The sequence below is a fragment of the Jaculus jaculus genome, chromosome 3 (genome assembly GCF_020740685.1).
Source record: "Jaculus jaculus isolate mJacJac1 chromosome 3, mJacJac1.mat.Y.cur, whole genome shotgun sequence".
Classification (NCBI taxonomy): domain Eukaryota; kingdom Metazoa; phylum Chordata; class Mammalia; order Rodentia; family Dipodidae; genus Jaculus; species Jaculus jaculus.
This window is the reverse complement of record NC_059104.1, coordinates 60959049-60972474: the sequence shown is the minus strand read 5'-3', so window position 1 is coordinate 60972474 and position 13426 is coordinate 60959049. Positions and strand designations below refer to the sequence as shown.

General features: G+C 38.2%; 1 protein-coding gene across 2 annotated transcripts in view; it reads left to right on the top strand.

The window, feature by feature from the left end:
• The window catches only part of Vwa8 (von Willebrand factor A domain containing 8), a 463242-nt gene that overhangs the window by 106956 nt on the left and 342860 nt on the right, over positions 1-13426 (top strand). For both annotated transcript variants that reach the window (XM_004650767.3, XR_006636125.1), the window contains exons 6-9: positions 899-1063; positions 1406-1455; positions 3230-3338; positions 5934-6038. In XM_004650767.3, the coding sequence (XP_004650824.2) occupies positions 899-1063; positions 1406-1455; positions 3230-3338; positions 5934-6038 (429 nt within the window). The remainder of the gene's footprint in view (positions 1-898; positions 1064-1405; positions 1456-3229; positions 3339-5933; positions 6039-13426) is intronic.

Sequence of the window (13426 nt, the reverse complement as noted above, 5' to 3'; positions counted from 1 at the left end):
CTGAGGACTTTTTTTCAGAATGTACTGTGCACATATTTTTGTAAGCCCCATGAAGAGCCATTGGTAGAATTAGACAGGAGCGAATGTGTCTGTTACGGACACTCACATACTTTCTTACACTTACATTTCAGAGCATGCATAATTAGTTCCACGTTGTAGGTAAGAGGGTTGAGACTCTAAGGTTGAAATGATATGCTGTTGGTGTTTCACTAGAAAAGTTGAGCTTGGATTTGTGACTTCAGCCCTTATATTGTACTCTCTTAACATATTATATACAGAACCATGGACACATTATATAGCCCCTTTGTTCATTCACATAATAAGATTGGGTCTATCTGGATTGCCATTAGTTAAGTGAGAAATTTAAGGAATGTTACATGAGAAAATACAATGGAAAGTACATACCATGTGGTAAGTTTTCAGAACATGTTAGTTATTAGAAGTAATATGCCTTTTTAGAAATAGACTCTCCAATATAATTATGTATTTCAGTTCTATGGGGGATCTTTACTTTGCTGTTAGTCTGTGTGTCCTTTTAGGACTATGATTTTTATAACCTCTAGTCATATATTTCTTTTACCTTCCTATTCCTGTTATTCAGTTATGGACTAAAGCTTGGAGATGTGACCCAGGATCCTTTCCTCCTGGGTGTGTGAGTTACATTTCCTTTCTAACACCAGTCTTCAAGCTGTGAGCTTTCTTTGGCATCTTGACCCTGATTCACTTTGCTCTGTTTCTTTACTAGCTTGGTTTGGAAGTGTCTCAATATGGTTCTCTCAACATCTGGGGCCTAATTCTTTGTCCTAGAAGCTCTTGCTTTTGAAAACTATGCCACTTACTCTTGCAGCTGAAATCTGAATTACTTATTCTGTAGTGTTTTGGTCTCTTACTTTTGTAGGATCATACTAAAGAAGAATTGGATGCCTGGAAGATTGTCCGAGTTAGTGAAAATTTCCGAGTGATTGCTTTGGGCTTGCCAGTGCCCAGGTACTTTGGGAATCCATTAGACCCTCCTCTCCGTTCTCGATTTCAAGCCAGAGATATTTATTTTCTACCCTTCAAGGCAAGTATGATCAAGGATATCATTTCTTAAACAATTTTTGTCTATAACAAGAAATTCAGTTCTATAGCAATGTTAGTATATTTTAAAATGTCCTCCTCATTAGTGAATGGAAAGAAAAATGGATTTAAGGTAAGGGAACATTCTGGAAACTAGGAAGAAATATTGTGTTACTTGAAAGGTTCTTTGAAGAGGCTGACTTTTTGTTAACAAAATAGAATAAGAAGTGATTGTTCTGCTATTAATTACTTAGTGTCAACTTAAAAAGGTTTTTGTTTATGAAACATTTGTATTTAATCTATTGTATTAATCATTTACTTATTATATGTTTCTATGCCATTTTAGGACCAACTTAAATTATTATATTCAGTTGGAGCCAATGTTTCTACTGAAAAGTAAGTATACTTTTATAAATACTGGACACTTAGATTGATTTGTTTTATCTGTTCATTGTTGACTGCTGAATTTATTCATTTCACAACTATTGTTTTTTTTAATTAAAAATATTACTTATTTATTTGGTGGAGGGGGCAGATAGAGAATGGGCACGCCAGGACCTTCAGCCACTGCAAACGACTCCAGATGCATTCACCACCTAGTGCATCTGACTTATGTAGGTCCTAGAGAATCAAACCTGGGTCCTTTGGCTTTGCAGGCAAGTGCTTTAACTGCTAAGCCATCTGTCCAGCCCCACAACTATTCTTTGAATAATTTTGCAGTATTAACAGTGCTGGTAAGAAAATTAATTGATGATATAATCTTTGGTAGCAAGATGTTCAAGTTCTAGTGGAATTGGAAGATATGTAAAGGGATCTTCAATTTTACACATATTTGCCTTTGAAATCATCACCATAGTCAAGATAGTGAACATACTATCATTACCAAATGTTTTCTTTTAACACCCATATAATCCCTTTTCCATATCTCTGTGTTCTCTCCTAAAGCACTCACTAGTCTGCTTTCTGTCACTATAGATCACTTGTAATTTCTATGGTTTGATATGAATTTAATCATATAGTTTATACTCTTTTTAGCTGGCTTCTTTCATTCAGCATGAAGATCTCACGATTCATTGATGTTGTGATACTGTTATTATGTATCAGTAGTCCATTCTTTCTTACTGCTAAATACTAGTCCATTTATGGCTGTGCCATGGCTTATCCCTTCGCATGTTGATGGGCAATGGAATGGTTTCCAGTTTTTGGCTATTACCAATCATGGTTGGGGACTTGAGTTAAATCTCTAGAACCCACATAAGAAGCCAGAAATGGCCATGCCCAACTCTAATTCCTGCCCTAGACACTCAAGGATCACTGGACTCACTGATCAGCCGTTCTAACTGAAAAATGTTGAATTCATGTTTAGTGAGAAATTTTGTCTGGAGAAAATAAAGTAGGACAATGATGGATGGGAACACCTGAAATCATCCTCTGGTCTCAGCATGCCTATGCATGGAGCATGTACATCTGCACATACACCAAAATGAGAAAATTTTGTTGTGAATAACAACATAGTGTAGTTAAATGCCATCATTTCAAAATACTGGGATTATTTGTAGTTCAGACTTTATAAACACTTCACAAAGCACTGAAATTGAATTGAGCACTACAGTGTGAGTAGGCCTTTGCCAGACAGAATGAATCAGGGATTCTAATATATTTTTAAAAAATGGGACAGGGGAATTTGTGCTTTTTTTTAAAAAAAATTTTTTTAGTATAGAAGAAGCTTCTAGTATATAGACCTTAATTTTGGGATTAAGAAAGGTGAGCGATAAGACCAACATGGTAGATTTAGACCAGGTTGTAAAAACCTCATAGATTTGAAAATATGCATATATAGCTCATCAGCTTCTGAAGTGACTTTTTTTTTTTTTCCCCAAGGTTGGGTTTTGCTCTAGCCCAGGCTGACCTGGAATTCACTATGTAGTCTTAGAGTAGCCGTAAACTCACAGTGATCCTCCGACCTCTGCCTCCCAAGTTCTGAGATTAAAGGCACATGTCACCATACTTGGCTGGAGTTTTTAATAGAATATGTTATACATAAATTGTTTTTATGAATTACTGGTGGATGTCATCTTTTTAGATTAATTAAATTGACCCAACTGTTTTATTTTAATAAATGTTTAATGTTTTAAAACTCTTTGAAAAAAAATAATGCTTTTTCTCCTAGAATTTCTCAGCTTTTATCTTTTGCCACAACTCTCTGTTCCCAAGAATCTTCTACACTTGGACTTCCAGATTTTCCTATAGATAGTTTATCTGCTGCTGTTCAGATCCTGGTATGTATAAAATAAGTTAATGACTGGTACACTCAAAACTAGCAAAGACACATTGTGAGTTACTCCTTGTGGGTCAGTCACTGTCAGCTTTCTCATCATACTTTTCTAGAAAAAGTCTGAGATTGATGTGTTGTACACTGCTATAACAGTGTACAGACTGAGGAAATGCCTGAATTAGAGGTGCAATCTTGGTGAAGGTTCTACAGAGGAAAGGCAGGCTTCAGGCAGATCAAGTAAGTGGTAGACTGCAGAGAAGGAAGGCTTAGTGCTGCCCCAATCTGAGGCAGGGGTGCTGAGCTTTCCCACCTAGCACACAGCAGTCACTGGCTAATAGTTTTCTCAAGAGACACAGGTTCCTAGGCACTAGCCGATCTCCCAGCTTGTGAGAAAAGCTGACTATAGGAGCTCAAGGGCTTAGAAAGACCTATAGCGGTTGGCTGTGGGATAGGAAATGTGGAACACACATAGAAAGGATGTGAGCAGACCTGACTGGATTGGGTAGAACATAGACATTGTCCACTTGATCTTCTCAAAGGACTTGGTAGAGAGATAAAAAGCCTTTTGGGTGGAGGACACATGCAAAAGTGTTCAGTCACAGAAAGGCTTAGTATGTTTGGAAAAAAAAAACAAGTTATTCCTAGAGCACATACATGTAATATAGACTGAGGGTAGAACTCTATTGTGAAGTATTTTGCTTTATACCTGGAAGTTATGGTGAGGAAAGGCCCATCAGACATTACAGAGTGGGTGGGTGTGAAATGCTATGATGTATGTTAGAGGAAGACACCTTTGTTGTCAGTCAGGAATAGGAAAGCCCGGGGAACATGGGCATGAGCAGGAAGCTGTTACAACATTCAGCAAGACCCTGCTGAGGAAAGCCTCATCTGAAATAATAGGAATACTGCCTTACACTCTTCATTTTTAATGAAACTCTTATTTTTATTTATTTAATTTTATGTATATATGTGTTTGGATTGCATGTATGTGAATGTGCATGAATGTTCATATGTGAGTGTACGTGCATGTGTATGGAAGTATACTTGCACATGTGTGCATTTATGTGTGAAGGCTAAAGTGAGCAAGGCAGTTAGGTTTCCCAGGTATTGTCTACATTGTTCTAGGCAGCCTGAGTAGCATTTCTCTTCTTGGTTACCAAATTATATACATTGCATTTTTTGTTTTTGCTTGGTAATATTACGTTGAAAATTCACAAATATAAAAATGTAATAAAATAGCAAAATAAACACCCACAGTCTCTTCACCTCGAAGATAATGTATTAATGTGTTAATGTATTGTTATGTTTACTTGTGTATGTACCTATTTTCTCTTTTTTTTTCCCTGACCATTTGGAAATACACTGCAGTGCTCTCTTAAATATTAATGTCTGACTTCTTAGAATTAGAATGCTCTTCACACCCTGAACACTGTTACCACACTTTTATCAGCTGCCTTTTCATTGCTAAGACAAATGCAAAGAAAATAATCTCCTTATGGAAGGGAAGGGCTTATAGTATTAAGGATCAGTTTCTTCCTGATGGGGAAAGCATGAAAGGCCTGAGCAAGAACCCTCAATCACATTTCCACACTAGCAGGAAGTAAGTAGGCTCTCTTCTAAGCTTGGAGCTAGGCTATATCACCCCAAAGCCCACCCCTAGCTACATGCCTTTTCCAGTAAGGCTCCATCTCCAACAACTTTCCTTAACTGCCACCAACTGGAGATCAAATATTCAAAACACATGCATCTATGTGGTTATTTCATTTAGACCACCATAACACTCCATAATGTATTAGCAGTAATAAAATAAAATCATCTAATAGACATTCCATACTTTGTGTGTTTGTTCCTGTCAGTAAGGCTCCTTAAATGGAACTGACCAGGGGTTGGAGAAATAACCTAGCAGTTAATGCACTTGCCTACAAAGCCCAATGACCTAGGTTCAATTCCCTAGAACCCATGTAAAGCTAAAAGCACAAAGTGGCACGTGCATCTGGAGTTTATTTGCAGTGGCTAGAGGCCAGGGTGCATCTATTCTCATTCTTTCTTTCTCTTTGTCTCTCACTCTCACTTCTCTCTCTGTTGGCAAATAAGTAAATGAAAACATTTATTAAATTGAGCTGAACAGATTTGAGTGTGCGGTTTAATTTGGGAGGAAGGTTTTGAAGATCACAAACACTTTCTCTTTTGTAGTTATTATTGTGAAACTAGGTAGATGTGGATGAGATTAACTCAGGTGAGGAATAAAGGAGGAAAATGAGGCACTTTGGTTGAGTATGTGTACTGTTGCACATGTATTAATTCATATACTACAGTGTCATGTGATAGATAACTGAAGGTTCAGTTTTTGAGCTCAAGAAAGAGATAAAGATGAGACCTAGAAACTTGGGAACCATCAACATAGGTGATAGGTAGGAGCAAATGATAACACCCAGAGATGGTATATGGAACAGGAAGAGAAGAAGAAATAATTATTGTTTTAATATTGATGCTTCTGGAATATAGATATTACATATATCTATATCTACATATAGATATACATTATCTCAGATAACATTTTCTGTGGTTGAGATCCCTTTATATTTCTGCTCCTACATAGGATTCCTTTCCAGTGATGTCAATCCAACGTATAATCCAGTGGCTGTATCCATATACTCTTTTACTAGGACACGAAGGGAAGATGGCTGTGGAAGGAGTTTTAAAAGTGAGTATCTGCTTCTCTTTAATTCCTTTTCTTCATTTCCCTTTTTTTGCTTTCACTTTCCTTCCCATCTTTTCATTTCTCCTTTTCCTATCTCTTCCATTTTTCTTTCCCTATCTTTTTTTTCTCTTTTTCTTTCCTTCTCTTCTTTTCCAGGCTTGGAGACATTGGATTCCTATAACAAGAAAGAAGTATTAGGGAAGTAAGTACCAAGGGATTTACGTGGTTAGAAGATTTGTCACATTGAGCAAGTAAGCAAATTTTATTCAACAGATGAGTGAATGTGTTGAGGATCATGAGCGCCTGGCCTCTCATTGTTGGAGACAGGACTTATTAACAAGGGCAGGAGATAAATATGAAAGAACCCTGAGGTGTTGAATTTGAGCTGGAGACGTGGATATAAATCATATTGTTTATTTCTTTTCAGTGGGAAGGCATGAACAAATGCCTACTCACCCCAAATAGGGCATGAGCAAGATATTAAAGAAATAACTATCCAAGACTGGCTTGTTAGTTGGAGTTACTTTCTCCTCTTGATGTATTTCGAGAACCTGGATCAGGGGATGGTGCCACAGTTAGGATGGCTCCTCTCATCTCAAGTAATTCCCTCACAAACATGACCAGAGATTTGTTTCCATGGTGATTCTAAATACTCTTGGTTGACAGCCAGAGATTAATTGTCACACCAAGTGTCCTTAGTAACTTATATGAGCCAGACCATCAGGAACTTATTTTTCTCATATTGCCTTAGTTTATGCAGCCTTTGTCTCAATAAAAGATGAGAAATTATATTACTCATTTTCGCTACTTCCATGGTACTTAGACTGATCCGAGCCTGTGAGAGGCTCTTTCATTTTTTGTTTAAAAATCTTCTTGAATTCAGACATATTACCATAGTTTTCTTTACTTTAGTGGGTCATTAAGGGCGTAATCTAATTGTTGTACCATGAATTTTTCCCTTCCTCTGTGTTTAAATTTGTACCTGAAAAGTATTGTCTGTCAGTTTTTTCTTACTTTCTCTCCTCACTGTCTGATTTTACCCATGTTCTACAAATTTTTGGGTCACAGGAGGGACTATTTAGCACAGATTTAATTTGTACTACCTTTCCCTTCTGGCCCTTTGGGCTTAAGAAATGGCAAGTCAGCACTTACTGTTATCCTCCTTTTGCAGGTTTTTTTTTGTTCCAATTCAGAGGAGAGTGTGGAGGATAGCATCTACATGTAATTTATATATGTTGAACTCTGTCCTCTTGACTTGACATGGCCATTGCCTTCTTGATGTCAAAGCAGTTATGGTTACCTGCATGAGATCCTCACAAGATTGGGCCCATTATTATTCCCTTGTGAAAGGGATGGGGGCTCAGGAAGTAGCATACAAATAGCTCATGAGGTAGTACGTGAGGGATTCATGAGTCAGTGATTATGAGGAGAATCCTCATTGTAATTCCTCCCTTTATGTAAGCAAGTTCTTTCTGGCAAAGAGCTCAACCTCAGTTTTATGTCTTACGTCCCAGGGCAAGGAACATGCAACTAATATGACACCCTGCTTATGATTCCATTCCATACTTGCTAGGGGGGTGGATGTAGGGATTTTCATGTGGCATCACCTCATTCATCAAAGAGGCACTCCATACCACTTGGAAGACATCAGATACCCTAGGATTCCCTACAAAGGTGTATTAGTCAGTGTTCTCTAGATGAACAAAACAAATAGAATGAATTGTATTAAAAGGGAAGTTACATTAGTTTATGGCAGTCCAACAATAGCAGGTCACAGACCTGAGAGTCAAAGAACCTGGTAGCTGCTCAGTCCTGGAGGCTGGATTCCTCAGAAGTCTCAATCCTGCACTAAAGGCCTGGGGGTGTCCTGAAGAGATATTGCTCTTCAGTCCATGCTGGTTGTTAGTTCACACTGGAAAGCAGCAAGTAGCACTGGCAGCCAGGTGGGAGGAGGGGATACTTTCTCAGAGCTTCTTTAGATAAAGCCCCCCCCCCCCAGAGGGGCTGCCCACTCTGGGGGAAGGATTCCTCCTCTATTTAATCCTTCCTGGAAGCAACCTCGGAGACCCACTTAAGAGAAATGTCTGTGGATTTCTAAACAGATCAAGTTGACACAAACTTAACTATCACAAAAGGACACTCTGTCTTTAAATGGACTAAACTTAATTGCTTTTCTCCTGTAACAACAATAGTGCAACTGATACTATAAGAAAAAGGTATGCCAGTTTATATATATATACACTATATGGAGAAGGATGGCCATATTAGGATTGCCCTTGTCACCAGTCCACCTTCAGACAACATAACTTCAGTCGCATGTCTCCTCACCAAAAGCTGAGACGATGCAAGTGCTCTTTCATAATTCATCTTTGGTTCCTTCACGCCCCACATTGGGCATTAAATGTTGTATTACCTTTTCTTGGGAAGATATAAATTTATACTTGCCCCAGAAAGATCACCATGACTGACCATAGAAATGATTCCACCCATGTCTAGCTTAGTGAACCAATGAGTTTAACTGGGGGAGAACAGAAAACTTATGGGTAACTACATTACCTGAGAAGATTACCCCTCCCAGCAACTATTAACTGCTTAACACAGGAAGGGGTAGAATATTTGTGTCTAGCATGCTGCTCATGAGTGTTTGATCACTGTCTCATGAATCCCTCATGTACTACCTCATGAGTTGTTTGTATGCTGCTTCCTGAGCCCCCTTCCCTTCCAAAGGGAATGATTATGAGCCCAATCTTGTAAGGATCTCATGCAGGTAACCATAACTGCTCTGACATCAAGAAGGCAATGGCCATGTCTAGTCAAGAGGACAGATTTCAACACATACATATAAATAGACATAGTAATGTACTGTGTGTATGCTTATGCATTCATATATTCTTATAGCAGTTCCCTTCTTGTTACTGGAACAAAACACCCAACCAGAAATAGTTCATGGAAGGAAAGGGTTAATTTCAGGGTTACAATTTTGAAAGAAGTTTCATTTGGGTGGAGAAAGCATGGTAACTGGCATGCATCTTCATATATCAGCCACAGAGAGCTAGACCAGCAAATGCAAGCTGGCTCTGAACACCTGGTGGTTGGGCTAATAAACCTCAGGGTCCTCCCTCAGTGACACACCTCCTCCAGCAAGGCTTCACCTCTCAAAGGCTCACCAGCTGACTAAGTAGGCTGTTTAATCACAAACACTTGAGGCTATGGGGGTCGTTTCTACATTTAAACTGGTAGCATCTAGGGGTGTTTGGTTTGTTTTCTCAGCTGATTTAAGAATTAAAGGAAGGAAAGGGTTTAAAAGAATAAAGTCTATTTCAAATTAAGAGGTTTAGAAAGCAGAGAGAACAGGCTCCTCATGGAGAAAGGGATTTCAGAGTTGGAAAATCTGCCACCCCAATGAGAATTGGACTTTTATAGAATGAGGGAATCCTACCCATCTAGAATCAATGGCTGGTCATCCTAAATAAAGATGAAGGTGCTGATTGGTCCATGATGTATCCAGTACTGTGCAGTTCCCAGAAAGCCCCCTAAACCAGCAAGCTGGGAAAATTCATTTAGGCTGGGAAGGAGGAGGAAGTGGGATTATCCTCTTATCTTCTTTGCAGAAGGCCTTTCTTTTCCCTTTCTGTCTGCCTAGCCAAGGGAAATTGTGTACCTCCTATAGTGTCTCAAAACCATCACACCTCTCTGTTTTTTTGTCCTGAGAAAGCCTAAACTAAAGAACACAGCACATGCTGGGATATTGATTTTTAAAAATACCAAAGTCCCTTAATGGTAACCAACTTCTTTGGATGTTTGGCTGACTGAACATAAACCAGGACACATCCAAGATGAACCTGTACTAGAACAAAGAAATGTTCAAAAAATGATGTTGGCATGTCACAATGACAAGAAGAGCCAACTTGATAATTTGAACATTAAAAATAAATAGATTAGATGCTGAGTAGATGGTTTAGGGATTAAAGGGACTTGCTTACAAAGTCTGATGGTCTGCCTTTGATTTTCCACTACCCACATAAAGCCAGATACATAAACTGGCTCATGTGTCTGGAGTTTGTAATGTTGTTAGGTCCTGACATGGCCATTCTCATATTTGTATTATCTATCTATCTATTTATTTATCTGTCATCTATTTATCTGCTTGCACATAAATAAATATAAATAAAATAGATCATAATTGATTATAACTCATTAAATAAAATAGGAATTCATGTGACCATATGACTAAAATATGTAAAATATGAAGGGGGAGCAAAAATCCTTTTGTTAGTATAGAATGCTCACTAATAAATACAGAAGAAGTTGTTAAAATAGAAAAATCACTATTTGTCAACCATCAGATTGTAGGGTGACTTGGGAAGATGCCACTCAATCATATTAAAGCTGGTGAGTAAAGCCTCTTAGAGGAGTTGGATCTTGATATAATCTGTTAATATTTTTCTGCAAATCTTCAACTGAATACAGGGAAGGAAAATGGTATTTTTATAGTTATCAGCAACTTAACCAGGTGGGACCAAATTAACATTTTGTACCTCCCAAGGGTACTGAGAAGAGTGCTGTTTCTTCAGAGTTCCTGTTGCATTCTGGATGTGAGTTTAGACATGAGGAAACACAGTATAATCCTAAATTGAGGGAAGAAAGGCTTATATATTTTTTTTGTTCATTTTTATTTATTTATTTGAGAGTGATAGAGAGAAAGACAGATAGAAGGAGAGAGAGAGAATGGGCGCGCCAGGGCCTCCAGCCACTGCAAACGAACTCCAGATGCCTGCGCCCCCCTGTGCATCTGGCTAACGTGGGTCCTGGGGAATCGAGCCTCGAACCAGGGTCCTCAGGCTTCACAGGAAGCGCTTAACCGCTAAGACATCTCTCCAGCCCAAGGCTTATATTTTTTAAAGCAGTACAGACCATGAAAAATGAGAAAGAACTGAAGATCTGCCTCAGGCTGAAGGAGATGGAAGAGCTATCATAGCTAAATGGAGCATTTCTTCCTGCACTGATGTTGGGTCAGGTAGGAACAAATAACATTGTTGGCACAACTGGTAAAACTTACAGGATCTGTGAATTGGACAGTATGATTGTGATAGGTTGGTTTCCTGATTTAGAAGTTTGTGTGGTGATTCAATTGGCTAGAGTTCTTGTTTTTCTGTAATTGAGAACGAGCATGTTTAAGGTTATGGGCCATCATCTCAAATTTTTCTGAAAAAAAAAATCAGAGGAATTTTTTTTTAAAATATATTTTTTTAATTTTTTATTTATTTATTTGAGAGCGACTGACACAGAGAGAAAGACAGGTAGAGGTAGAGAGAGAGAATGGGTGCGCCAGGGCTTCCAGCCTCTGCAAACGAACTCCAGACGCGTGCACCCCCTTGTGCATCTGGCTAACGTGGGACCTGGGGAACCGAGCCTCGAACCGGGGTCCTTAGGCTTCATAGGCAAGCACTAAACCACTAAGCCATCTCTCCAGCCCAGAGGAATTTTTTTTAACACTGTTTGGCTAAAGATAAAGATTTTTCTGGAGTAGACAGAATGTGAACATTGTATAGAGACCCTTCATTTTATGGAGGCCAGGAATTAGCAGCCTTAAATGTCTGGAATGTTATTTGTTTCTTCCTGATCCTCAACCACATGCTGTCCTTGAGAATAAAGGAGCATCCTGTATATTATACACCTAATTGCTGTGAGAATTTAGAAGGATGGAGTTCTAGTTGCTTCAATGGGAGATTTTTCTAGATTAGCTAAGCAAAGAAACAATATTTTTGTTGATTGGTGATATCACTAAAAATAATAAAAATTTAAAAGCAAATTATTCTCGAGGGTAATGAGAACTGTAATTACGCATGGAATAAGCACACATAAAGAGCACTAGGAAGAAGGGAAAGTAGAAGAAACAGCAGAATGAAGTAGTAGACACTAGTGAGAGAGTGGACATCTGTTATGTTTTTATGTATGAGAGAGAATCAGAGCCTGGGAGAGAGGAAGACAGATGGAGTGGGAGGGAAGGTGTGGGAGAGAGGGAGAAGGTGGGAGAAGCACCATCAGCAAGAAGAAAGAAGAGAAAGATGAGAGAGGCTATTAAAACATTTGAAATTGGGAAATGTATTCATTGGCTCAAGAGTTTGGGAGATTTGCATAGTTTGCTTTTAGGTTTATTGTAGGGCTTGAAAGAAACAGAACTAGAACTTGTGTTTGAATCAACACTGCAGTTAACTTGTCATTGGTCACTGAAGCAGAGCAGCTGATTCAGAATTAAAGGCTTTCTCAACTCCAGACCAGCTTCCCAGTTTCCTTCAACACAGCCCCTGTGCCTTGGGAACAAGGCAGCATCCTCAGGGAGGAAGACTGTCATGGAAGTTTTGATAAAATGGAAATATTCACTGTATGGACAAATCATTTATGAATAAGTCTTTACTTTTATGAAGAAACCACTTTGAAGTGCTTCTAGCCTGTAATTTTAAAACTAATCACTCAAATTATATAACATGTAGAATACTTTTAAAGAGTTTCTTTTCTTGAGAAAATACCTATTGCTGCTTCATGTTATTTGCCCTTTAATTTTACCTTCACAATTAAACAAAAATAAATAAAAGTTTATATTATAAACATAAATGATTTAAAATTTTATTTTAGTTGTTTTTAAAAATGGAAAAGGTGGTTGACATTCTTAGGTAAGAGAAGAAAAACTGACTGTTTCCTACCTTAAATATCTTAAGTGCAAGTTGATGCATAAATCTAACTAATTTGAATCTAAAGAACTTTCTTTTCCTAAGATAATTCATTATTGATTCATACTTAAGTATATATGTAAGAATATTAAACATCTTTCATTAAGAGTAGATTGGGGGACTGGAGAGATGGCTTAGCAGTTAAGGCACTTACCTGCAAAGTCAAAGGACCTCAGTTCAATTCCCCAGTACCCACATAACCCAGATGCACAAGTAGGTGCATGTGTCTGGAGTTTGTAGTGGCTGCAGGCCCTGGCATGCCCATTCTCTCTCTCTCTCTCTGCCTCTTTCTTTCTTTCAAATAAATAAATTAAAATTAAAACATTTTTAAAAAAGAGTAGAATGGTCTGCTTACTGGTATAATTCATACTGTTTTGAGGTATGCTATGGCTTCTTATTCTAATTTTCTATTTCTATTTCTTTTTTTTTTTGACAGAGAGAATTGGTGAGCTAGGGCCTCAGCCATTGCAAACAGATTCCAGATGCTTGTGCCACCTAGTGGGCATGTGCGATCTTGTGTTTGCCTCACCTTTGTGCGTCTGGCTTATATGGAATCTGGGGAATTGAACATGAGTCCTTAGATTTCATAGGCAAGTGCCTTAACTGCTAAGCCATCTTTTCAGCCTGTAACTTTCATATATGTATAAATATATATAATAT